Source organism: Schistocerca nitens, chromosome 4, assembly GCF_023898315.1.
Source record: "Schistocerca nitens isolate TAMUIC-IGC-003100 chromosome 4, iqSchNite1.1, whole genome shotgun sequence".
NCBI lineage: Eukaryota > Metazoa > Arthropoda > Insecta > Orthoptera > Acrididae > Schistocerca > Schistocerca nitens.
The window spans coordinates 39,867,540-39,895,024 of NC_064617.1; the positions used below are offsets into that span (position 1 = coordinate 39,867,540).

The 27,485-nt window shown below is 44.7% G+C and overlaps 1 protein-coding gene across 1 annotated transcript in view; it reads right to left on the reverse strand.

Annotated features, from left to right (window-relative positions):
- Nucleotides 1–8,990: 8,990 nt before the first annotated feature.
- LOC126253233 (uncharacterized) overlaps nt 8,991–27,485 on the reverse strand; it is a 52,646-nt gene continuing 34,151 nt past the window's right edge. Inside the window, exons 2-3 of the mRNA XM_049954423.1 lie at nt 10,058–10,626; nt 8,991–9,625 (exon numbers count right to left, since the gene is read on the reverse strand). Coding sequence (XP_049810380.1) covers nt 8,997–9,625; nt 10,058–10,439 — 1,011 coding nt within the window. The 5' untranslated portion in view covers nt 10,440–10,626 and the 3' untranslated portion in view covers nt 8,991–8,996. The remainder of the gene's footprint in view (nt 9,626–10,057; nt 10,627–27,485) is intronic.

Here is a 27,485-nt window from a genome sequence, read left to right on the forward strand (position 1 = left end):
TGATTTGAAAAGTTGTTACACTTTCTTTGGTTTTTAAAGCCAACTGAGGGGCTTCATGTACAAATGTTCTCCCACTTCAAGTTGATGACAATTGTTATTTCTGCAGATTGACTTCCATATATAGGGTGAACAATAAAAGGTGAATGCTCCTCTGCCCTAAGGTCCAGTCCTTCCACTTAGTCCTTTGGGTGTTTTATGATACGCCGAGGTAATACTGATATCAGGTGTCACCACGGAAGACTTCCTCCAGCTTACTGGTCAGCTCCCTCACCCCTTGTGCTGCTCAGTGACTTTAGTGCACCCCAGCTCCTCTGGGGCTCTTCCAGAACCCGTCCGAGGGCAGTCCTCTTGGCTGGCCTTCTCAGTTAACTCGACCTCATCTGCCTTAAAACTAAAGCACGTACGCTCCTATCAGACTCCACGTACACTTATTCCCATTTGAACCTCTCGTTCTGCACCACCAGCTTGCCTGTCATCTCGAGTGGACTGTTCTCTCTGACATGTACTCGAGCGATCATTTCCCGTGTGTTATCCATTTACTTCTCCTACCCCACCAATGTGTAAACCCAACTGGCAGCTTTCTAGGGCTAAATGGAGGCATTTCTCCTCCCTGGTGATCTTCGCCGAACCGTATTTCCCCGGTTGTCACGAACAGGTACAATACCTTACAAATGTTATCCTTACCGCCACAGAAAGCTCTATTCCTTGCACTATATCTTTACGTGACCATGTCCCGGTCCCTTGCTGGACAGAGGAGTGTCACGACGCCGTCTGCGCGCAGAGACGTGCTCTCTGCTTTTCTGATCCTCATCCTACAATGAGGAACTGCATCCTTTATAAATAGTTACGTGCGGAGCGTCATTCTATACTTCGGGACAGCAAAAAAGCTAGCTGTATTTCATTTACTAGATCTCTTGGCAGTTCCACTTCCTCTTCAGTCGTGTGGGCCAACCTCCGGCGGCTCTCTGGGACCAAGGCCCATTCCCCAATTTCCGGCCTGACCGTAACGGATCTCACTGTGGACCGCATCCCTGTCTGTAACACCTTACGCCGCCATACCCTTTTACTCTCAGAGTCGTGAACACTACAGTGCTGCCTTTACTACGAAGAAGATAAACCACCGCAGTCTTCTGCCTCGGGGCTGGACGATGTTCTCATTCAGATGTTGCAGCACCTTTCTCTTGTGGACAAGCACTTTCTCCTTCATACATGAAATCGCATCTGAGCAGATTGCACGTTTCCCAGACACTGGCGTGAGGCCACTGTCATACCCACACCTAAGCTCGGTAAGGACGAACACCTTCCTCCTACTTACCGCCCCATTTCTCTCACCAGGTGTGTTTGCAACGTGGTGGAACGTATGATTCACGCCCAGCTGGTATGGTTTCTCGTATCTCGCCAATTATTAACCACTGCCCAGTGTGGGTTCCGAGAGAGTCGTTCAGCATTCGAAAATCTCATCACTCTGTTAATCTATTTCAGTAACGTTTTTTGTAATGAAACACCAGACTGTGGCTGTGTTTTTTGATTTGGAGAAAGCCTACGAGACCTGCTGGACGACTGGTATCCTCCGTGCTCTATACACTTGGGACTTCCGACGTTGCCTGTCCTGTCTCCGTCAGGAATTTTTAAAAGACGGAATTTTCAAGTTCTGGGTGGATTCGGCCTTGTTGGACATCTCCAAGCAGGAAAATTGGGTGCTTCAGGGCTATGTCCTGAGCGTCGTCCCCTTTGCTGTAGCCAATAAAGCTGTTATGAACTCTCTCCCACTAGACATCTCTTTCTCCCTTTCCGTCGACGATTTTGCTGTCTGTTGCATTTCTCCACGGATCTGTCGCCTTGAGCGTCGTCTTTAGCGATGTCTTTACTCGTGGAGTGTCGACTACGGTTTTCGCTTTTCTACTGACAAAAGAGTTTGTATGAATTTCTGGCGGCTCAATGGGTTTCTTCCAGGGTCTTTTCACATTGGGCCCATTGCCCTTACGTTCGCTGAAATTACGAAATTGCTGTGACTCATTCGTGATAGAAAACGTTCTTGGTCCTCTAATGTATCTGATCCGACCGCCCACTGCACCCGCTCTGCAGTGTCCTACATGTCGTAAGCGGTACTTCCTAGGGAGCGTGTGGGACCACAAATCTCCATTTGTATCGATCCATTGTCCGTTAGAAACTAGACTGTAGGTGTTTCGTCTATGCATGTGCACGTATCTCTATCTTACACCGTCTAATTATAATCCACAGTCGTGGAATCCGTTTGGGCTTTTACACTAACCTGGTTGAGAGTCTCTGTGCAGAAGCTGCTTGACTACCGTTGTCCTACCGCCACTGACTTCTCCTCTGCAGATGTGCATGTCGTTTGTGTGCCGTGCGTGGCCACCCATCCTGTGCCTCCTCCTTCCATGACTCCTTTGACTGCCAGTATGTAGCACGTCCCTCCTCTCTGCTACCTCCTGGAGTTCGCTGTCGGCTATTGCTCCAGCAGCTTAACATCACACTACTTGCCACTTTCCCGATTGGAGTGAACCCTTCACCACATTGCCTTCGTATGGCAGCTCGTGTTCACCTTGGGCTTAATTCACTTCGTGAGGAAACAACTCCAGATTCGATCTATCGCTGTAAGTTTCTCAACAGTTGTACACAACTTACAGATAGTACATTTGTATACACTGATGGCTTTCGTACCGACCATGGTGTCGGGCGTGCCTTTGTCATTGGCACCGACGATTTTCGGAACACTACTCACTATTTACAGAAGCACTCTTCACCCTGTATCAGGCCACACAGTACATCAGGCGACACAGACTTTTCAGTTGTCTCATCTGCTCTGACTCCTTGTACCCTTCAGAGCTTCTGCGTGCTGTCCACAGTCCACCCTTTAGTGCAACGGGCCGAAGAAAGCTTCCACTTGCTCCCTCTTGAGGGAACCACCGTGATGTTTATGTGGGTTCCTGGTGCGTCGTCCGCAGCTCGTGGTCGTGCGGTAGCGATCACGCTTACCGCGCCCGTGTTCCCGGCTTAGATTCCCGGCGGGGTCAGGGATTTACTATGCTTCGTGATGACTGGGTGTTGTGTGATGTCCTTAGGTTAGTTAGGTTTAAGTAGTTCTAAGTTCTAGGGGACTGATGACAATAGATGTTAAGTCCCATAGTGCTCAGAGCCATTTGAACCATTTGAACCGGGTGCGTCGGTCTGACGGGAAATATTGCCGCTGACGCTGCTGCCAAGCCTGCAGTCCCCCTACCCCGCGCCGCTAGCTCTTCCATTCCTTCCGATGATATCCGTGTTGCCATCTGTCAGCAGTTGGTGTCACTTTGGCATCACCACCTTCATGGTAGCAAGCTCCGGGGAATAAAAAATATCCCAACGGGCTTGGCTGACGTCCTCTCGGCCCTCTCGCCGTGAGGAGATCATTTTAGCCAGATTCCGTATTGAACTCTGTCGTTTTAGTCATCGCCATTGGTTAAGTGGTGACCCCCCAACGCTTTGTGATTGTTGTCATCAGCCTTTGTCAATTCGCTATTTCCTGACCGAATGCCCCCTTTTTTAACCACTTACGTTCTGATGTCTGTATGCCATCTGAATTACCGACCGTTCAACCGAGTGACGCCGAGCTGGCGCCTGTTTATTACATTCTATCCGTCGTAGCAGTATGGCGAAGGACATTTAATCTTTATTTCCGAAGCTCTATTGTATTGCGTATTTTATGGAACTTTCTCCATGAGTAAGTTCTTCTTCTTAACGCTCTTTCCTCCAATCGAATGGGCTTAACGTGTAGTCGTTTTTAACTACTTTTTCGTATTTGTGTTCTAAGGATCTGACATGGTCACATATGCCCTAAGTTGTTTTTGCGCCCTAAAATGAAGCAAAACAAACTTATGACCGTCCTTTCATTTAGCAACTGTGAAACATTGCCGGGTTCACTAGGCCATTATATATGTAATCATTTCTGTACGTCATTCTCGTATTCACAGTGCCAGATCTGCACATGGTGACCAAATTGGAACTAATTTTTTTCAATCAACATTGAATAACTGTTGAATTAGTGGTTTTTTGATTTTATCCTTACACAACTTCTGATGTTACTGACTTTTTTCTCTGTTGCTCATTAAATACTGACACATTAATTAATAAACATGCGTACGCACTTCTGTTTCCCGCTGTTAGTCGAGTCTGTTGAGTAAACTCTAATCTGAATGTTACATTCAAATTTGGCGAAGTGCAATTACGCCGCTTATTACTGCCTTTCAGTTCTTTTGTGGCACCATACGTACCAGTATATCAGTAGATAAATTACTATCTATCAGGGATGACATATCAACACGTTGGGTTAATTTCATGAAACAGGTTTGTGGATGGTACTGAAGTGATAAGTGTGTACAGGGATATTTTTATGGTTTCTATTTGTGTTTAATTGGGAGAGGCAAATGTTCGTGTGCTTCCCTGCAAAAGGAACTTGTAGTTCTATTGAATGGTCATTTGTGAGTTGCTACGTCACTAGTTCCCGTAGAGAAATCCTTCGTCAGGTTGGTGGCATTTAAGATGCTTTTGAATGTTATTAGGAGTGTGATATTTCGACCTTGTGGAATCAGAACCAACTTAGTTATACATTAAAAAGCATTTCTGAACAATAATTGTTGGAACTGCACACTGCATTTAATGTTGGTGTTTGCTGTGCGGATACCTATATTGAAGTTCTGCGTGAAAAATCTTTTCTTCTGCTAATTATATGAACTATTGAATTGGAAATGAAGTCCCATGCTTCTTTACAGAGCGTAGGGGAACGATGCGGAAGACCCGCACCACTTTACTAGGCAAGGTCCTAGTGGTGGTGGTTTGCCATTGCCTTCCTCCGACCGTGATGGGGATGAATGATGATGATGAAGACGACACAACAACACCCAGTCATCTCGAGGCAGGAAAAATCCCTGACCCCGCCGGGAATAGAACCCGGGACCCCTTCCTCGGGAAACGAGGACACTACCGCGAGACCACGAGCTGCGGACGATATGAACTCTTACTGTGTATTAAATGTTTATAATTGTACGGAATATTAGTCTAAAACTTTGGACGATTATTGACTGTAGATATGTTTATCCTGGTTGGTGGCCTTAAGTATCTGTAATGAAACTTGTTATGCGTTTCTGTGGGCTGTTGTAATACGCAGTTTAATTAGAATGGAATACTATGAGTAACTTTGATTGCCAATTTCATCGTTGTACATTGCAGTGATGACAAGTCGTAGTTAGAATAGTGGACGAATCCCCATCCTTGAAACCTCTCGCCTTCCCACCACCCTCCCCTCACGATTATGTTAACTGTAATTTTGACAGAGTGGAGTGTATAATCATTTTCATATTTCTTAAGAATACTAAATACTTTGCAATCCATGGATCTGATGACTTTACTGGATTCATTTGCTTGGATAAAGTGTATACTGCACCTTGTAAATGTTGCCGCATGACCGACTTAAAGCCACAAATCTGAATTGTTTCAGATTTCTAATGCTAATTGTCTACTGCTTGTGTTTAATACTAACGCCTTTTTGAATTATTACGCTGCGCTTTAGTGGGCACTTGCAGTGAAACTGATACTATGTTGTTGTGAGACGTTGGGTTGGATTCAGCTCAATGTACTTTATGTTACTTCAGTCTCCAAGTTACCCCTAATTAGAACTTTGTTTGCAAAATTTTTGCACTCCACAGGGGATGACATTCCCATGTTACAACAGTCTGCATAGGACTAAAAGCAAGTATTACATCGAAACAGATTAATAGCACTTGAGGACGACAATCTTAGGCAATTATAACTGTCATAGACTAGTAGACAAGAAGAGAAAGACCAGGAAGATAGAATCAATGGAAGTAGGGAACAATTTGAGTTACATGATAGGCTAGAAACTGCTCCAAGACTGACTCTTGCGAGTCAGGTCAAGGACCAAGTAGCTAGTCGTACAACAATTATGGCAAATCATGAGGAGGGAGTAGAAGTACTGAAAGTCAACAGAGAAATTAATGTTTGAGGGAACAGAAACGGCTAATGAAGTTGTTACTGTTGTAGCCCAACTGGCTACTTGCTGTAAGCAGAGTTTGGATAGCCCTGTAATCTGTAATCCAGTGTTTGTGACTGAGCTCACAGTGTGTTGGGAACACCCGCCAGCCACAAGGCACATGTCAAACCAGGGCTGAGAGATGAATCCGAGGTAAGATTATTTTCATTAAATATACAACATGTACATGTCACGTCTTTGTATGAAGCATTTGTATAACGATTGGAAATCACGATATCCAGTATTTTATGGCGCTATACGATAAGTTCGTTTATTTGGATAAAAGCGTGTGGGTCCTGAAGATGGCAAAGTGATATGCCAAGACTGGTTGCTTCCAGAATAAAATAAAATATCTTAAAGTATACGGATGGTGGTGAAGTTTATTGACACTGAAATGTCATTGGCCTCGTTGAAAGTGGATTATTAATAAATTAGGAGCTGGTAGTCCTAAGTTCAGTAAGGAGAAGCGACTCCTCACCTACCGTGGTTTTGTGAATGCTGTCCCAACAAGCAGTAAAACTTCAAACACGAAATTTTTTGCCTGCAAACTAACGTATATCTGTTTCTGTTACCAGATAACCATCTCCGATTATCTCAATGTCAGTGGAAAGTTAAAACACTAGTTTTAGAATAGATAGAACTTGCGCAGGGTAAAGTGCAGACTTCAGTGTGTAGGGACCTCAGTGTGTGGTAGTGTGGAAGTACCATATTTTCTAGTGTAATATATCTAGTGTTCCTGCTATTGTGCCAGTTAATTGTCTTTGAGTAACCCAGCAGCTTCCATGTGTTCTCGTTTGAGTATATTTTCAAGCTTTATAGAATTTTCTGCATGAGCGAGACCTTACTCACGTGTCAGTAACCTTCCCATTTTGGATCTCGCACTATCAACAACATTAAACAATGTCATGCCTTGTTAGTATTAGAATGGATTATCTTGTGGTATTCCTGGCGTTATTAGACTTGTCAGTTGCACAGTGTGCCTATTGTTATTATAGTGCAACATGAAATGAGGAATTTAGTATTCTTGAGGAGTACTATTGATAAGAGTGTACAATCATGTTAATTATGAGGACGAGTGAGGTAGTGTGCAGCGCTCAAACAGATCACGATTTCATTAGAGATGTAGTTACCATATATAACACACATATACAAAAGTTTTCTATTATTTCGTTTATACACTAATTAGGTGATTTTGTACATACATTGTGCAGTTTCTTCTTTGAGTGTCAGGCCAGATTTGATGAATGACAACTTACATTATATGATTTTATGAATATTTTGATATAGTGGTATATGAATAATGTATGCTATAATGAGATGATGTAGGATAACAACTTTTGTTTATTATGGGGCTGAAACTGTGACACTTGTTTATGAGTGGATATTTTCTATTAGTGAGCAGCTCCAGTGCCTGCTGTGAATGATATGTAAGAGGATTTAAGCAAGTTATGTTTAGCCTTCAACTGATGTTTTAATTAATGATGTTTTCCTTGAATGAGTGGCATTCTTCTTTGATAGAATCCAATCCATATGCAAGACATGTGAATGCACGAACTGACATGTTCTGGAGCTTATATTTTTCAAAAGTTTCAATTATAGCTGTGTGATTCCACAGTTTTTCGTATGAAGAGATAGTGCAGTCCTAGTTGGCTGGAAAGTGAGTTTTGATTATCAGTGGTTGTGTCTTGGTCTGTGAAATTAGTATACGATATGAAAAACGCCTCGTTTGGTCGATACGCTCTGAGGATGAAAGTGAATGTAATGTGTAGTGACGTTATCATCTTAGCGCCCAGCTGCTCATTTTGACTGTGTGCATGATGAGTGTAGCAAGCTCAAGGTCACTCCTGTCAAGGCAGTGTACATTTCGGCATTCATTTTCTGTGCTGTTTCCTGCTCTTGTTCTGACCTATGTTTAAGTGAGTGTAGCTCTATTACAATCACTGTACTGGTGTAAGAGTTGTTACAAAAGGCTGGACATCTACGAGAAAATTTGTACGTCCACATGATACAAACGTTGAACGGTTCATTCGGTTGCGTGAGACATATTGGGTTGTGTCAAGGGAAGTAATAACTGTGATTCAGGTCTCGATATGGACGCCGTTTCACTGATGCTTGACTATGTTTTACGATGGTTTCTGCAGGCCGCGGCCGTCGTGGTGTTTCAGACGGTGACGGTCCCATTTCTCTATGCAACTACGCGAGTAGTAGTCATCTTTATGTCCGAGATTAACACTAGTATAATTTTTGTAGCGGTAGCTTTTTCGAGCTGCAGTAACTTATAATTGACGTGCGATAGAAGACAGTGACGAAACACCGTTTACATTCGCCTACGTCAGGTAGTGTTTGTGGCACTCTTGTGTTGCCGCGTCCTGTCGTTGGTTCCTGTAGCTCCGTGTCACGTTGCAACCTCTTTGTCAAACTTCCACCTTCTTCAAAGGAACATAGCATCTCTTGCAACATTCTGTGCCCACTAAAAACATTTGAGTTGTAGCTCCTGAACATTTTTCTCTTTCACTTAAATGCAACGACTTTTTATGCATCAAGAATTACACATTCGTGCAATTTGTATCTTGATCTAAGTAAATTATTTGTCTTGCTATTAATAATTATCCCTTGCGAGAAAGTTAAACGTAGTGAAGAAAATGTTGCAGTTTTGTCTCCTACAGTTTCCACCGTTGGGAGGATATACTGCGCAACAGGATTGAATACCTCCATCCTCGTACCCCTTAGCTGTGTTGTGCAATAATAAGCAAGGAAAAATTTTCAAGCAGAGAGGTCTCACCATCTACAGTACTACAGAGTTTTAATAGTTATCTATGGTTAAGGTAAAAATTTAATAGACATGAATTCCACAAGGTCGAAATCATAGCAAAACAGACATCGCCCTTAGTGCAGAACAGTCCATATTCATCAACACTGCTGTAATAATAATAGCACATTGTTTTCTTTTTCAGAGAGCTTGCCAAAAATTTAACAAAACCACGGAATATGTTGTAACGAAAGACAAGGAGGCCACCAACATCCTCATGTCGATAGGAACGACACCGTAAAGTTGGTGAGTGGGACTCTGGCTGCGGGCCTGGCGGCACAAGTGGCGCAGCTCTACTGTTTCTGAGCTGCGGGGAGTCGAACCCAGGAGTAGTCGGCACAGGACAGGAGCTGTCTGCGTCGCATCCCTGGACAGCGCGTACGAGGCCGCTATCACCTTTAACATCTGCGACGACTGCCACGACAGAACCAAAATATGTACCACATCTGGCCGTCTATGCCACAGTGATAAGATTATCGCAACAACGTTCCAAGAAATAGTGCACAGTGCTGTCACGATGAATGAAACCAAGAATGTCTCATGTGCCGAAAGAACCTCCTGGGACAGGTGGCACAGTGCGGAGTGGACTCTCCTCAGTTTCCGGTAACGGTCTGCAAGTGGTCGGCGCTGGCACCTTATTTGCTCCGAAGCTCCCAGACACTGGTTGAGTTGAAGTAAGTCGTCCTTGTTGTGGACTGGCAAGACAGCCAATCCACAATGACAGGAAGCCGAAAGGCACGCGTTTAAGCTCACGCAGGCTGGCGTGAGGTCTGGAACAGGACACGGAATGAGACTAGTAAAAAAGGTACGTAGCTTCTGGAATAATTAACTTTAATCCATAATTGGTGAACATCGGTCTGACGGTACATGCGTCACAAGATAAATAGCAAATGATAATGGCGCCTTGCTAGGTCGTAGCAAATGACGTAGCTGAAGGCTATGCTAACTATCGTCTCGGCAAATGAGAGCGTAATTTGTCAGTGAACCATCGCTAGCAAAGTCGGCTTTACAACTGGGCGAGTGCTAGGAAGTCTCTCTAGACCTGCCGTGTGGCGTCGCACAGTCTGCAATCACTGATAGTGGCGACACGCGGGTCCGACGTATACTAACGGACCGCGGCCGATTTAAAGGCTACCACTTAGCAAGTGTGGTGTCTGGCGGTGACACCACAGTCCTTCACCAGAAGAACAAGTTCCACGTACCTGAAAACAGCTGTTGGTAGAATACTATTTGTGAAGAATACGGGAAAAATGCCCAGACAGTGCCGTTGCTCGGACGACCCAGTTTAACAACAGATATGATCAGAGCAAGAGACATGACGTAAACTGGAACGCAGGAGATCTTTACTGCCCCACTGGAGGAACGATGAGATTCCAAGACGCCGCTGTCCTGATAAGACAGCAGAGTGGGGATCCTCTGGTACTTGCGGGTGTTCAGAAAAAGATCTGCGACGACAGTCATCACGGTGGTAGCTGAGCATGTAGTGATATAGACAACCAACCACACAAAGGTGATGGAATCCTTTTTTCTCTCGTTCACAGCTTGCAACCGGTTTTCCACAACCGCTATTATTACTAGCCTCATGACGAGAACAACAGCCGCGTACAGTGTACCAGCACGTGTCCGCCGTAGCCCTCACTTCTCAGTGCCCACTGTGAACGGCGTCTGCCCGATAACCCTGCAGATGGCGTGGTATGGTGCTGCAGATCTTAAGAGGTCTCTTCTGTTCGGCATGTCAACATCGGCTAGCACTCCAGGATACCTTTGTTACCTGTGAAGAAAGAAAAAGTTCTGCAGTTATAGTAAGGAAGATGGTTGCATTACATAGAGAATTAATCTATAATTTTCTACATAGACCTATTTAACAGAGCAAACTCAGCCATGAACACTTCTACGACAAATGTTTTTTCCTAAACTCTTGTTTTCACAAACGATTAGGAAAATGAGAGAGTAACCATAGGCATGTTTAAAAAACACAGTCATAGTCATTATTTTCCGACATCTGAATTCGATACAATGCTACAACAGTTATAACAAAAAAACTTGACCATCCAGGACAGTTTCCGCATCTCTGCACATCGCAAACTGTGGAATCTAAGAACTCGAATCACTTGTAATTTGTTGAGTATGATGTGTAGGTAAGTATTGGTTGTTTGATAGCCAAGTTCTTATGTTCATTTAACAAAATTAATAAAAATGGCCTCAACGTAACATGTTTATTAATTACTACAAGTATTATTATTGTTACATAAAAACCACCTACCAAGCACATCGGAAGGCTACTGTTATGAATATATTTAAGGCGTCTTGCTTACATCTCTGACAGAGCCTCAAGACTTTAAACATAGTGGGTAAAGTTACTATATAAATGAAAATAAATAAGAAAGTAAACAAGGAAAAATAAGAGGAACTATTGGATAGTTATGGGGAACAGATCAGACCTCGCACTAAACCCGTTAGAGATTGCCGCTTGAAGGTTTAGTGTCGACAGTCATCAAGATAAGCCTAGCAAACCTAAATCATCTGGAAGAATGGAGATCCATATTCCGTTCCTCCCGTATACAAGTTTAGCAACTCAAGTTTTATCTGGGCCTTTTTGTTATCATGTTTCCTTTTAGGCGTAATGCTGCCTTTTATTTTATTTCTACTTACCATAGAGAGGAGGCATTGAGTTGCAGCCTAAATACCGCGCTTTAAGACGAAGTTCTTCTTCAGAAATGGGAAACACACACATACTCACAGAGCCACAGTTCATACAGTGATAGCCATTGTCTATTGACACTGGAGCCTGACTCATGCTAAGTATCCTTTCCATATTGTTTATATTTTGCATTATTTATTCAATTCAGTGGAGTATATATTTTTCTCATCGCTCTTGTAATATTACTGTGTCATCTACATATTTATAGAAGTAAAGAATTTTATATCCGTTTCGGATTGTTGTAAGGAATTTAGTTCTCAGTATGGTGTAGTAAAATATTAGCTAGTGTACCAGCAAGATAGTTTCACTTTACTGAACCGTGTTCTAGTAAATTTAGTAGGTTATTTAACTTGGAATAGTTATGGGAGAGTAGTAATCCTAGTAAAGCAATAAAATTAGTGTACTACTATTGCGTTCATCTTATGATGCGTCGGTGTATTATTTTCGACAATTTGAATGGCCTCATTAACTGGTCCGTTTGTGTACATGGTGATTACATCCAACAAAATGTTTTAAGTGGGATAAGATGTCGACGTCTATAGTTTGATGTATCACTTCACTCAAACTATTTACTGTATACCGATTTTTGTATGTACAGCCTGAGTAGATGTATACAATACCTTACATTTGCGGGTCGGTTCATCATGGGGCAATATTTCTTTTTCTCTTTTCCTAAGTGAATGTTTAGTACTATTTAGGGATTTTTAATTAGGACAGTTATCAATTGGTTGAGTGTTTTTTGTGCAAATGATGTTATTTTCGTTGGAGACTCGAAGATTCTTTTTATGCAGACTGTGTTGAATATTACTTCTCCATTCTCTTGTAAGTTACTATTGCTTTTTTTATGTTTATTTTTTCACAAATCTACTCATATGTTTCATATTGGGGAAATTATCAGATAATATCAAACGTTCATGTCAAAATTCCAAGTTGAGAATAAGCATCAGAGCTCGCAAAAGAACACAGTCTTGTCATTCTAGGGGAAAACGCTGTAAATTCACCAATTCAGGAGTGCGTAGGTTAAAATGCGGTTCCCATGGGATAACATACATAGGACGAACACAAATATTTCGAAACAGTGTTCATAGAAGACGTGAATTTCACTGTCATGAAACCGTCTTCATCTAGTTTACACTTACAGCTACAAAAACTCAGGTAGTGACATAACACAATGGCTATCAGTCCCAGCCACTGCTGAAAAATGTAGGCAACTAAATATTTTAGATGAAATATGAAGTTTCACATATTGGACAAAGTATACGAAGAGACCGAGTTAAAGAAAAATTCATCCAATTTTTTGGAATGCTTTTATAAATGTCTGTTGTTGAAATACATCCCCATGTAAGATATTCTATTAACAAAGATAATATACAAACGATTTTGTAGAATCTGAGATCATTCAAGTTAATCTTTACCCTTGTATATAAAGTACTTCACGTTTGACAGTTAAACGTTAACCAAATCTATAGAGTGAGTCAGAATTATGTGAAGAATCTTAAAAATTGTTCAAATGGCTCTAAGCACTGTGGGGCTTCATATCTGAGGTCATCAGTCCCCTAGAACGTAGAACTACTTAAACCTAACTAACCTAAGGACATCACACACATCCATTCCCGAGGCAGGATTCGAACCTGCGACCGTAGCAGCAGCGCGGTTCCGAACTGAAGTGCCTAGAACTACTCGGCCACAGCGGCCGGAGAAGAATCCAAACTTTGTCTCGTTTTTTACTCCAGATTGTTAGAACACATAGCTGATAGACTCAAATTTGAGCAGAGAGGAATGTTTGCAAGCTTACTGGAAGTTGTGCTGCCGGCGACAAAAGTGTGGCGAAGGATTGCAGAACTATTTCGAAGTAGACGCTCACCAACTCTTTTACCAGAAGGTTGTAGCAACTGGATTAGCAGCAGACAATTATCACTAAACTGTAATGTTGAACGATGAATGAGTGCATTAATCGTGTTGATAAGGTTTGGACCCCGTTCTCGGAAGAAGTATTCACATAGTTATGACTCACCCTGTATATGCTGAATACCACCGACATATGCTTAGGTGATAACATGTAAATTATTAACATAGGTTTTTGGCCTATGCTAAAAAGTATACATGCATACATAATTTGTTTGTTATATGAAAATTAACTGTTATGGGACAGTACCCCTGAGGTAAATGTATTCTTCAGCGCCAGTGCCACAGTTAATGGGTGTGTGTCCCAATTCGAGTCTGGAAATAAATAAATAAGAATATAATATATTGAACAATTTATGATACTCTCATTCTCTTACCAGTCCCTGACAAGTTTGTTCTTCTACCCTTGTTATATAAGCACATTCCATTTATCTTTCGTATCCCAACACTTAACAAACATTTTCCAGTTCAGTTTTAATAATCTGCGCCTACAGGACAAAAAGTATTCAAGAGGGCAACCAATCATATTAACATTAATACAGCACACTCGTCCCGTCAGGAGCAAAGACTCCAGTCACTTCTCCTGGGCAGAAGTGAAATACCGCGTATCTCCTAGTTCTTCCTCTTCACTTGTTCCATTTACTAGTTCCCTACGGGATCGAAACTGTTATGTGCGTTGCAGCAATGTTGGTAACTGTTGGTGACTGGAAACCCTTCCTGACGCCACCACTGCCTGTTGACAGAGTCTGTTTACCAAATCTGTCTGCATCTAGTGTACAGCTCATGTTTAAGTGTGAGAAGTTTCTCCTAAATGTTTATGTAGCAGGTATCTGGCGCGGGACAGAAGCTGCTGGCCAGTATATATCTCGGTGGATGTGGGGAACCGCATAAAAGCCACCTCTAGGCTGGCTGGCTTATGAGCGAGGAGGATTCGATCTGAGACTGGGTCACGTTCCCGACAATCTCAAGCGGTGCATTAACGCGCTCGGATATCCGGGTGGGTGTTTCTCCTAGTTACTATACACTAGATATCTATTATTACCAGCATAAGTAATCCACATACTTTTTCAGGCAACATTTATCCCAACACTTTTCTACATCATCATTCCATACCCATAGCTTCCCACACTGTTTGTAGCACACAAAACAATTTTGCAGTTAGCTCTATTCCCACATTCAATCAAAGTAGCTTCCTTGAATTTTATGGTACCTTATCACATAAACTGACCCTTAATGACTATGCATGGAATTTAATTCGTTTTTTTCTTTATGAAAGATAAATCCTAAAACTATACATCATTGACAATAGTTTCCTCTAATAGCAACAATGGTTCCCAGTTTCCACCATGCATTTCCAAAGATCAATTTTAACATGATGTGCAGGACCCTTCACCTCTGTGGGGCTAAACTCCCTGCTCCCCAAGCTTTCCATCGTTCCACTCCTTCCTAAAAACATGACATTGCTGATATATGTGTTTGCACATTATAATCCTCAAACCACACAACGTATAACGTGTAAGGTCGACTCGCCACTGACATATGAACCTTCTGTCTATTGCGCCAGTCAAGAAGCACCCCACTTCTACAGAGGTTCCTTGTAGCATCAAATATTACTGGGAACGCCATTCAGTGGGTTTTTAAGTTGCCATTCTCATTTAACAGTTGATTATTTGCACTTCGTCTTCTACCATTGCATGTCTTACTCCTTCAATCTCACTTTCAGTGTTCCACTTTCCCACATTTTATACATTATGTACTCAGCGATAGAAATTCACATCAGTAGACGATTCATTTCTCCTATCAAGGACCTTTATCGCTATAGGTATTTCTTGCAATATATTGGGTACGTTAACAGGTTTAAGTCAGAACCTTCGGAAGTACTTCACTCACCTTCCTTGACACACTACGTGGTAGTCTGCATAAGAACACCACTATTTCTTTATGTTCTGCTTGTTTTAGAATGATTCCATTTGCCTCAACATTACCTCAACATGGATCCTCCATATTTTATCTACAAGTTTCGACAGACTCATTCTGCTTCTGTGATAAAACATTGAATGTCTCTGGTAGAATCTAGCGCTGTCCTGTTTCTTATACCATTGTACCCACTTTTCTTGAGTTCCTCAAACCTAGTTTCTTAAGCCACCGTGGTAACGCAACTTGATGATCTCTAACAACTGCGCATCATCCCACAAACCCGTATTTTCAACCGCTGATAGACTATTTACAAATGCCATTACATCCTCTCCTGTCGGGAGCAGTCCAAAAGACGAGATTATATCCTCCTTTACTGTACTCAACTCTCTATGTACTTCTTTATTCTCTTCTCTCAAATGAGCTAGGTACTGCTACGAGAACTGATCTGCTTCCTCAGTGGTAACTGTCTGTGTTCTTCATTCAACCACTGCGTGGTTCTTATACAACAAACATAACAAAAAACGATCGGAGATAACAGTAAATACCAACATGAAGAGTTAATATATAGGCAATTTTCAAGCACTGCTTCCAATGCTTGTGGCGGACCATAAGCCATTCAGACTGATGTCGCAGCCATTGTGACCATGCCTATGGCATGTACAACACATCACCGGGGCTGATAGTGTACAGGAAGCACTGTAGCCTAACAGTTTACATGGTGCACACCACACAGGACACATGCCGTGATGTTCCTCCCCAGTATTCTCCCAAAACTAAGGCACCCTAATGTGTGACTCTGGCATACTATACGCTACCCTTAAATTCAAATGCCATCTAACGTTTCACCATCACACTTGCCATCAACCCGAGAAGGCGAAAGAACAGTCTCTGGACTGGCGCTACAGTCGTGATGACGACGTATGTTGCGACTGTAGACATATTCCAAATAATTCTGTCATCATTTGTGGCGGTGGCTCCAGCACTTCTCATAAGAGTTGCAGTGGAACATGAGGATGGGGCTTGGATCAAGTACCCCACTACCAGTTATAGTGATCATTAGCGTTGCTTACCCGGATGGAGGATTTGAAGCCAATTGGATGTGAACTGGTAACTGTTTCCATACGTTAAAGCCTGCTAAGAGTCTTAGTAATTGTTGTGTCGATTCCCTAAGGTCTCGACACAATGAGTGGCTAGGTGCACGCGAAACTAACGCAGACGGGCGTAAATTCTGAAACAGGAGACTGGATGAAAACTATAAAGAAAAGAAGAGAGATTTTAATATACTTAACTTTAATGTAGTCTTGTTCTTGTTGAAATACATCTCTTGCATAGTAGTAAGCAATTAGCAATGATACACATGGCGCCTTGCTAGGTAGTAGCGATGGACTAGCTGAAGGCTATTTAATCTGTCTCTCGGCAAATGAGAGGAATACTTGATAGGTCTAGTCGCAAGCTATGTCGTCCGTACAACTGGGGCGAGGTCATGTCCGTGTCTTGTGACCTGCCATGTGGTGGCGCTAGGATTGCGAGTACACCGTGGCGACACGCGGGTCCGACATGTACTACAGGACCGCGGCCGATTTAAGTTACCACCTAGCAAGTGTGGTGTCTAGCGGTGACACCACATTCCTCCCCCGCAAATCGGCGAACGGTCGTGAGATAAGGCTTCCGCCCGCCGTGGGGAGGACCCCATGTTGACGTATGCGATGAGGTGGGGAGCCTAACAACAGGCGAGGCTGTGCCACCCGCACCCGGCCATTCGGTCCGAGGGGAGCTAGGAAACGCCTGCAAACCTAGTCCAGGGTGCACGTCAACATGAGGTGTATGCGCACGTAATGAGACAGAAGGGTCGACCTCCATGTGGTCGGAGCACCCGACGGGCGAAGACGACATCGGGTCCGGAGCGGGCAAGAGGTCCATGGCGGAGGACGGCTGGTCACGGGAAGCAAGCGGCGGCGCGTGACCCAGGGAGGCGCGAGGCGGCTGCAGCGAAGCGTCCGCTGCTGGCGGCGCCGGCGGCGGCTGCGGCGGCGCGACGCCATGAGGCAAAATGGAAGGCATCGTCGGTAACACCTGGGGATGAGGCGAGCCAGTAGATGGGTCCCCAGGGCGCTGACCCGACGGCTCCGTCGCTGAAAGCAGACGGGGAGCGGCAGAACCCAGGCGACGACAGAGGCGCAGCTGATTGAGATGCCGACGCACCTCACCAGAGGCCCCCAAAACCAAATACATCGCGCGGCCGAGGCAGCGAAGAATGCGCCCTGCGAGCCAACGCTGTGAACCGCGATAGTTGCGATAATAGACAACGTCGCCAGGAGCAAAAGCAGGAGTCTGCCGCTGCACAGGAACCTGATGTGGCGGATGCAGCAAAGACATCAGAGTTCGATGAGGACGACCATGGAGCAACTCAGCCGGCGAGCGACCATCGCGGGGCTGAGAGCGATATGAGGACAAAAAGAGCAACAAAGCGTCCTCCCGAGAATGCGACTCTTTCAACTTCAACATCTGCGACTTGAAAGTCCGGACCAATCGTTCAGCGGCACCGTTTGACTGAGGCGAAAACGGCGCGGATGTCAGATGTTGAATACCATTGGCCTTGCAGAACGACTGAAATTCTGCGGACATGAATTGTGGGCCATTGTCGGAAACAATAGTCTGCGGAAAACCTTCAATGCAAAAGATAGCAGACAAGGCTTGGATGGTGGCAGAAGACGTCGTGGAAGACATCCGGACAACAAAAGGAAAATTACTGAAAGCATCGACCACAACCAACCATCGAGCATTCCAGAATGGACCAGCAAAATCGATGTGCAAGCGTTGCCAAGGGGAAGTGGCTTTCGGCCATGCAAAGAATTTCCGCGGCGGTGCGGATTGTAGTTCGGCACACGCCACGCAAGAGGAGCACATATTTGTAATCGCAGCATCGATTCCGAACCAAGTACAGTGCTGTCGAGCAAGTTGTTTCGTTCGCACTATACCCCAATGTCCTTGGTGAAGAAGCCGTAAGACAGAGGACTGTAACGAACGTGGGACGACGACTCGGGATTGATCATTATCAGAACGCAACAACAAAACACCACGTCGTACAAAAAGTCTCTCCTTGTGAGCAAAAAATCGGCGAACCAAAGGATCCGCGATCCGTGACTTTGACAAGGGCCATTGCGTAGCAACAAAACGCAAAACGGGAGCAAGGACAGGGTCAGCAGCTGTGGCAGTAGCTACACGACGAAAATCAATCGGAAACGATGCGACCACGTCATCGGCTTCCGAATCAATGAACATGCAAGCAAGTTCGGAAGAATCGAATGCTTTATCCTCAGCAACAGGCAAACGGGACAACGCATCAGCGTTTCCGTGCTTAGCAGTGGACCGATACAAGATATCGTAGCGGTACTGCGAGAGAAAAAGAGACCAGCGAATGAATTTCTGCGCTGTACGAGGAGGTACAGGCTTGTTCGGATGAAAAAGCGATGTCAAAGGTTTGTGGTCCGTGATGATTGTAAAGTGACGACCATACAAGAAATCGTGAAACTTTGTTACACCAAACACAAGAGCCAAAGCTTCCTTCTCTATTTGGGAATAATTTCTTTGCGCAGATGAGAGCAATTTTGACGCAAAGGCAATAGGGCGATCATGCGAACCATCTTTGTGCGCAAGCACAGCACCGATCCCGAAATCCGATGCATCGACCATCAACAAAAGGGGTTTTCGGGGATCGAATGGCGTAAGGCAAGTATTTGAAAGTAACGCCGATTTCAACTGGCGAAAGGCGCGTTCGCATTCCGTCGTCCAGACGAACGGAACACCTTTACGGCGTAAGCGATGAAGCGGAGCTGAAATGGAAGAAGCATTGCGCACAAACCGATGATAATAATTTACCTTACCCAGCACACTCTGTAGCTGTTTTAAGTTCTGCGGTGACGGCAAGTCCTGAATGGCACGAAGGTGCTCTGGACTCGGATGTATACCTTGGGCGTTAAGGACATGGCCCAGGTACGGTAAGTCACGAGCAAAAAACACACATTTGTCCTTCCTCAAGCGAAGACCATTCTGACGCAAGACCTGAAAGAAGGTCCGGAGATTCTGCAAATGTTCTGCTTCTGTCTTTCCTGAGATTACAATATCGTCCAGATAGTTCGCAGCCGTAGGGACCGACGCACAAATAGTTTGTAAATATTGCTGAAATAAAGCAGGGGCGGATGCACACCCGAATGGCAGTCTTTTGAAGCGATACAAGCCAAGATGCGTGTTAACCACTAAGACGCGCTGGGATTCTTCGTCCACAGGTATTTGCAAGTACGCATCTGCTAGGTCCAATTTTGAAAAATATTTTCCCGGGCACAGTTTGTCAAAAAGATCTTCCGGGCGGGGCAAAGGAAAAGTAGCAGTCACAAGTTGTGGATTCACAGTGGCCTTGAAGTCCACGCAAAGTCTGTTTTCCGGAAGGTTTTGGCAAAATGACTAAGGGTGAGGCCCAGAGAGAAGCCTGCACACGTTCAATTACACCTTGAGATTCTAATTCGGCTAATGTTTTTGCGACCTCATCACGCAATGCGTGGGGAACATTGCGCGCTCTGAAAAATTTTGGTTGCGCGTTGTCTTTCAGTTCCAAATGCGCTTCATAGTTCTTAGCGCAACCAAGGCCCGGTGCAAAAATGTCTGCAAATTCTTCACAAAGACTAGAAACACTGGCGGAAGGCACAGTCTGATTCACTGATAGGACCTGATTCACTATAGACAAATTAAACAATTGAAACAAATCTAAACCAAACAAGTTCACTGCACTAGAGGAACGAAGAACATAAAATGACACAAGTTTTGTCTGTCCCTTGTATGTTGCAAGAAGGCTGCACTGTCCGAACACAGGTATATGCTGTCCTGAGTAACTAGTTAACGTAACATTTGCGGCACGCAATGGCGGTTTGCCCAGTTGTTTGTACGTGTCGTGATTGAGCAATGAAACAGCAGCTCCGGTATCGAGCTGGAATGGGATCACTTTTCCTACAAAGTCTAAGTCCACAAAAAGTTTATTGTCTTGTTGACGACAAGAGCGACTGTCTCGTGCAATTTGAACGGAGACAGGTACAGAAGCACTTGCGACTTTACGGGATTTCCGGCGACGTCGACGCACACTTTGGGTGGGACGAACACAGTCACTGTTAGCTAAAGTGTCACTGGACGGGTGGGCATGAACTACATGAATGTCCATGGGCGAAGGTCCACGAGCCTGATTGTCCTGGGTTCGATTCCGGCGCGAAGCAAAGGGCCTGGAATTGGTGTGATTGTCTGACCGAAGCTTTTTCTGGCAAACACTTTGTACATGTCCTTTCTTTTGACAGTAAAAGCAAATAGCTTGGCGTGACGGGCAATTTTCACGCGAATGTCTAGTGGCACACCGCGGGCAAGATTTCACTGCATTTGCTTGCTTACGCGGCGCACGTGGTTGCAAGCTAGGCGGCCGCAGCGAAGTCGGGCGCGAGGGCCGCTTAGCGTCCCGTGCAGCGGGCCGGGCGGGCCGATTAATGTGACACACTGCTGGCGAAGTTTCAAATGATTCCTGAGCAAAGTCAAGTGTGTCTTGCCTGTCCAATATGTCTATCACTTGTTGCAGGGAGGGATTAACTAGCTTCAAAATCTGTTCCCTTATGCGAACATCAGAAACGTTTTGTGCAATTGCATCACGCACCATAGTATCTGAATATGGGAGGCCACATTCACAGGCAAACGCGCAGTCTCTAGTAAGTCCTTGCAAAGTTGCTACCCACTCCCTATTAGTCTGACCGGCCGTACGTTTTGTACGAAAAAACGTATACCGTTTGGCAACTACATTTACTGTTTCTTTGAAATAGGCATCTAAAGCCGACAAAATTTCCTCGTAGGACAGAGTTGCTACGTCGCGTCGGGGAAACAATTTCACTATCACCCGGTAGGTAGACACACCGACACAAGAAAGCAAAAACGGCTGCCGCTCTTTACCTTGAATTCCATAAGCAGTGAGGTGGAAGTTGAACTGATCGGCCCACTCAGTCCAGCTTTCGGTTGTGGCCTCAAAAGGCCTAAATGGCGGTGCGACAGCGTTGTGTGGCTGCGGTAGCGAAGAAGCGGCTGCCGCCGCATCGGTTTGCAGCGCACGTTGACCCTGGACGAGCTGTCCAAGGGCTTCCAATAACGCCTGCGTCTGCTGATTCTGCAAGCGAAAAAATTCGGACAGTACATCTGGAGAATGCGGCGAAGCCATGACACAAGCAAATTAGAGCAAGTATAACACAAAGACTGCAACGTGGGCGCGGCATCCCATCCTCGTCGCCAAAATATTGTTGTGTCGATTCCCTAAGGTCTCGACACAATGAGTGGCTAGGTGCACGCGAAACTAACGCAGACGGGCGTAAATTCTGAAACAGGAGACTGGATGAAAACTATAAAGAAAAGAAGAGAGATTTTAATATACTTAACTTTAATGTAGTCTTGTTCTTGTTGAAATACATCTCTTGCATAGTAGTAAGCAATTAGCAATGATACACATGGCGCCTTGCTAGGTAGTAGCGATGGACTAGCTGAAGGCTATTTAATCTGTCTCTCGGCAAATGAGAGGAATACTTGATAGGTCTAGTCGCAAGCTATGTCGTCCGTACAACTGGGGCGAGGTCATGTCCGTGTCTTGTGACCTGCCATGTGGTGGCGCTAGGATTGCGAGTACACCGTGGCGACACGCGGGTCCGACATGTACTACAGGACCGCGGCCGATTTAAGTTACCACCTAGCAAGTGTGGTGTCTAGCGGTGACACCACAGTAATGACTGTTTCTCAATGAAAGTATCAGAGAAACATACAAGCCACAACAATACAGTGAGGCGGCGAAGGAAGTATGGTCGTTTCTTATTAGATATTAGGAACTCGTTGTATCATACCTATACTGGTTGAGTTGCTTTGGGGGAAGAGAGAAACCAGTGGGGTCATCGATCTCATCGGATTAGGGGAGGAACCATCATGATGGCACTTGCCTGAAGCGATTTAAGGAAATTACAGAAAACGTAAAACAGGAATGAACCGTCGTCCTCCCGAATGCAAGTCCAGTGTGCTAACCACTGCACTAACTCGGTCGGTTGGCTATATTCCAAGTACTACTAATATGCTGCTGGGCATTAAAAACAGAGGAACAGGAAGCATAACAAGTCATTTAATTCTGTTTGTAGTGCGAAAGAACGAATACAGTATGGCAGAAGAATATTTGATTAAATTTGTTCATTATCTGAAGACACACAAGGTGCAGAGTGGCAGTAGGATGGGGCTTGTATTCTGGTACCCTGCTACCGATTATGGTGATGGTGAGTATTTTTTAACTGGACAGCAGAATTAGAGGCAAGGGATGCCAGTTGGTAAGTCAGGGAAGCGTGGCAGAAACATTCATTTATTTATTCCATTAGTTATAGCGGATGTGTTGTTGCTCTCAGCAACGAGTGTCAGACGTCAGCCCCAGAGTGTTAGTAAAGTGCTGAATTCGGCAAGCAGCCTTCACAAACAGGCCAGTTTGCAGTGACGTTAGACCCAGGTGAGGAGTCGTGGCGTCAGTACCTCGGCAGGTGGAGAAGTGCAAAGTGAAGCTCCTGGCCCAGGGTCACTCTCCTAAGGAAGCGAGGAGACGCAGCCGCGGTACAGTGAGTGCGCTGAGATACCCCAGCGTGGGCAGCAACACAGTGGGTCTGCAGAACAAGCGACCCAGCAAAAGAGAGCAGCCGAGTGTGCACGCAGTAGGGACGCAGTGACTCATCAGCGAGTCAGTCTGTGGTAAGAACGCTGATCTCTCGGCTGGGCGTTGTGAAGTCGGCAGCAGTCGGCCAGTGGGTGGTCCCCTGGCTGAAGATGCCAGGTCGACGCTCTCCAGCATCGGACCTAGACCCGGCCTGTACCAGCCAGTGGCTGCCACGTCCAGTAGTGGCAGCCAGATGAACCATATCAGGCTGGTGAGGGGCATGGACGATTTCTCGAAATCTGCCGGCAGTGGCTAATGCTGCCTGGCTAAAATGGGCAGCATTGATGGGGGTTTTACCTACGAATGGTCTTCTGAGGCAGCGTATCTTGTCATTGAGAACAGGGAATAGCTAGGTGTCGCGCCGTGACATTTAGTAACGCGGGTCGGCATTGCTACAGACTGTCTCCTTTACTGCAGCAGTGTTCGGCCCTGATGGAGGCGGTGAGTCGTAGATGTGTGGTAAATTTGTAAATCACAAGGCCTGGATGGTGATTTTTGCTGTGAGACCAGGCCATCCAGATCTTGTTGACAAAGAACGCCTAGGCGACCTCCTTTCTCCTGCTATACATTCCTGCCTTCCTGGAAGCAGGCCCATTTCTTGATTCAGGGTAAGTGATGTTACAGTATTATGCTGTAGTGCCACGCAAATCCTCTCGCGCTCTAGTCCCGTGCGACCATCGAGATCTCGCGTGGTGTTGAGTAAAGGCGTACCAATTTAGTATTTACGTGGCAATCGTGGAATACCAACAATACGTGCAGTAACACTGCGTAGCTGCAGACCCGATAGGTCATGATACTGCTGCAGATGTGTTAGTAGACAGTCCTCCTTGTTATACGACGTACAGCAACAAGCATTCAAATGTGATATTTGAATAAGAAACCCGTTGCGTTATCTTTCCTTGTACACAGAATGCAGCTGGCGTTAGTCCTATTTACATTGTATGTTTGCACTGTAATGAAAATCAACTTCATTTACAAGCAGCAATTCAAAGTGTCAGAGGCGAACATTTGTTCTAACGTATTCAGTTAAAAGGTACATGGGTGGTAATTATCGCTGAATATTACTTCGTACGAAAGGAACTGATCTGTTTCCAGAGAGCACGCAGGCCCTTTGCAGTTAAAGGTTCTGTGTTCTTACTCCACTCTCCTGCCGGCCAGGGTGGCCGAGCGGTTCTAGGCGCTACAGTCAGGAACCGCGCGATCGCTACGGTCGCAGGTTCGAATCCTGCCTCGGGCATGGATGTGTGTGATGTCCTTAGGTTAGTTAGGTTTAAGTAGTTCTGAGTTCTAGGGGACTGATAACCTCAGAATTTAAGTCCCATAGTGCTCAGAGCCAGTTGAACTCCACTCTCCTCGGCAGCTGTGATCGCAGAAATAAAGCATAAAAGCTGGCGGCAGATAGATATCTATGTTTCGATTGGCCAACGACGCTGGTCGTTTGGGCTATCACTCAGCTGTACATTGGTAATGAATGAGAATGATTTATACAAGAAGTGGAAATCGTCAGAAACTGACATGGCGGAGAACGGATGTAATATTTTTAAGGCGACTGTCACTTTAACAGCCTTCGCAAGGTCTATGGAATCATTTCGGAGAGGTCAACGCCTTTCCATGCGTTTTCTCTGCTACACAAGTCCTTTGATCGCTTACTTTACTCCATACGTCATCTTTTCTCAAAGACGTTACTTTCAGTCAGGTATTTAACATTTTTAAATTCTCCACCCATAAACCTTGCTGTAACGTCCGTACTTACATTATGTAAAGGCATTTGGCTGAAGAGCGATATATCGTAGCGCTCAAAGACCACCTCTAGCACATATGGGGCAGGAACGGCGAAATAACAATAAAAAAAATCTGAAGTTGGGTCGAAAATTCTGAAGTGCATACGAGATGTATGCTGCTCTGCGATGATTCGTCAGCCGTTAGAAAAGCGAGCCTCTACGACAACGGTGCGTTGCTCCTTTAGCGAATGCATTGTTCCTACTGGTAAACAAACTTTCCGAACAACTGCATCGAATGACACCACTTCCATCCTCTACCAACCATTGCTCGCTTTACCCCCACCTCACCCCACCCTGAATAAAAGCAGTAACCTTAGTTGTCACATCCTTTGTGGAAGAAGAGACAGGACTGGAAAAAATCTACCTCCCTCACGATAGCGCACCTGGACAAGGAAGTGCTTTGTCAGTGGTAAAACAAACATTTTAACTATGAATTGTTGGAACTTCCATCCTGCCGTTTTGACGATTTATGAATTTTACCCGTTCCTACGTATAAAAAAATCTGTGAATGAAATTGTTTTAGAATGAAATGCGATATTATGCACAGACAGAATCACAATTCGAAGATGAAAGGTAGCCGCTGAAAGGTATTGGACAATGTAAAATGTCTTAAAAAGAGACGTAAATACAGTAGTAGATGTGCTGCACATGTACAGACTAATAAACGTTCACCATTTCAGAAAAACTGTATGATTTATTCAGGACATAGAACACACAAATTGAGCATATCAGTAACCCTTTGGTCCACCTGTGGTCCTTACGCAAGCATTTATTCTTCTTGGCACTGACTGACAGAGTAGTTGGATGTCATCCTGGTGGATATTGTGCCAGATTCTGTAGAAGTGGCGCACTGGGTAACCAGAATCACCAGATGGCTAGAGTGTCCTGCCCAGATCGCTCCAGACGTTCTCAATTGTGGAGCGACCCTGAGGCCTTGTTGGCCAAGACAGGATTTGACAAGCACGAAGGCAAGCAGTAGAAACTCTCACCGTATTCAGCGGGCGTTATCTTGCGGAAATGTAAGGCCAGGATGGCTTGCCATGAAGGGCAACAAAACGGGGTGTAGAGTATCGTCGACCAACCGCTATGCTGCAAGGGTGCCGTGAATTAGAAACAAAGTAGTCCCGTTGGTATTCCACTGCAGTCATGGGCGTCTCCAGACCCCTCTTCTGCCTGAAATGGCATTGATTGGTGAAGAATTGTCTTCAGTGAAGAATCTCGATGACCAGCGAAGACCTGTCTGAAGACGATCCAGGCAGTTGTGGGATACAAAACTGACTGTCCAAATGGATGAGACAATTGCTCACACCTGTCACACAGAATCGTAAAGAAGAAGGGACAATCCACTACACGGTCTTTTAAGACATGTTTCGAAAGGAAGTAGAATTGTCATCATTCATGTTGGCGGGCGGGACGGTTTTGTACTGAATGTGTACATGAGGTTAAAATCAGGCCAGACAACAAGGGCTTATCACAGCGACATAGATTCCGCAACTTATGAAAAGTGGTCCAGGGAGAAACTGATACCTAATCTACTTCCTCCTACTGTCCTTGTTAGGTATAACGCCCTTTATCGCAGTAAGCATCTGCCTCGTGCTACAACATCGAACTCCACGAGTAGTGAAATGACGTCTTGGTTAACAGAAAAGGAAATTTCTTTAAAGAAGAATGTATTGGGGCCCTAGTTGCATTTATTGATAAAATGAACAAACCAGGGTACATCACATATAAAACAGACAATATTTTAACCGAACATGGTCATATTGATGTACGAATTCATATCACCCCTAGTTGTATCCTGCAGTGCAGATATGGGCAAGAGTCAAGGACGGTATTTCTGAACGTAATATGGCATTCAGAATGGAGACGTTATTAAGACTTATAGATGAACAAATTGCTCCAATAGCAGAAGGAGACTGGAGGAGACGCTGTGAGCACGCAAATAAAATAGGAGAGCAGTATATCTCACGTGAAGGCTTGCTGGACCGAGCGCTACTGACGATCGGAAATATGGAAAGTGGAACAGATTCTAGCAGTGATAATCATAGTGATGCAAGCAGTACTGATTCCGCAATTGAAGATGAAACTGAATCTGCTGACACTGCCAGTGGAATTGAAACAGACGTGGCTACTGAAAATGAAGAAACGTGGGGTGGAGCGTTTCCTAAATGTGTTCTGTGTGTGGAAATATTGACAGTGAAATATCCATAGCATTATGTCAACTGACGAACTTATTATTTCTAATGTAGAATTGCGTGTGCAATTAGTCTAAGCATCTGTGGACATGTTCTCAACAGTGTAGCTGCTACATATGACCAAATCGTAAGTTCCGCACGGCGATGCTTTTGAAACAAAGCCACTTAACGCCTCCAGCCCTCCCTTGCAATGGAACTCCGGCGCAAAGGAATGTCCTCTGTCTGCAGGAAGTGCGCACCGACGTTCATGTGTGGACGATATGTTGTGTATTGCCCTGTTTATATATTTTGTGGCCAGTAACTAATATGCTCGTCTGGTTGTAACGCAAGACCTGGGTGATTTAATGATGAAAATTCCGTCCGAAACTAATGAATAAATAA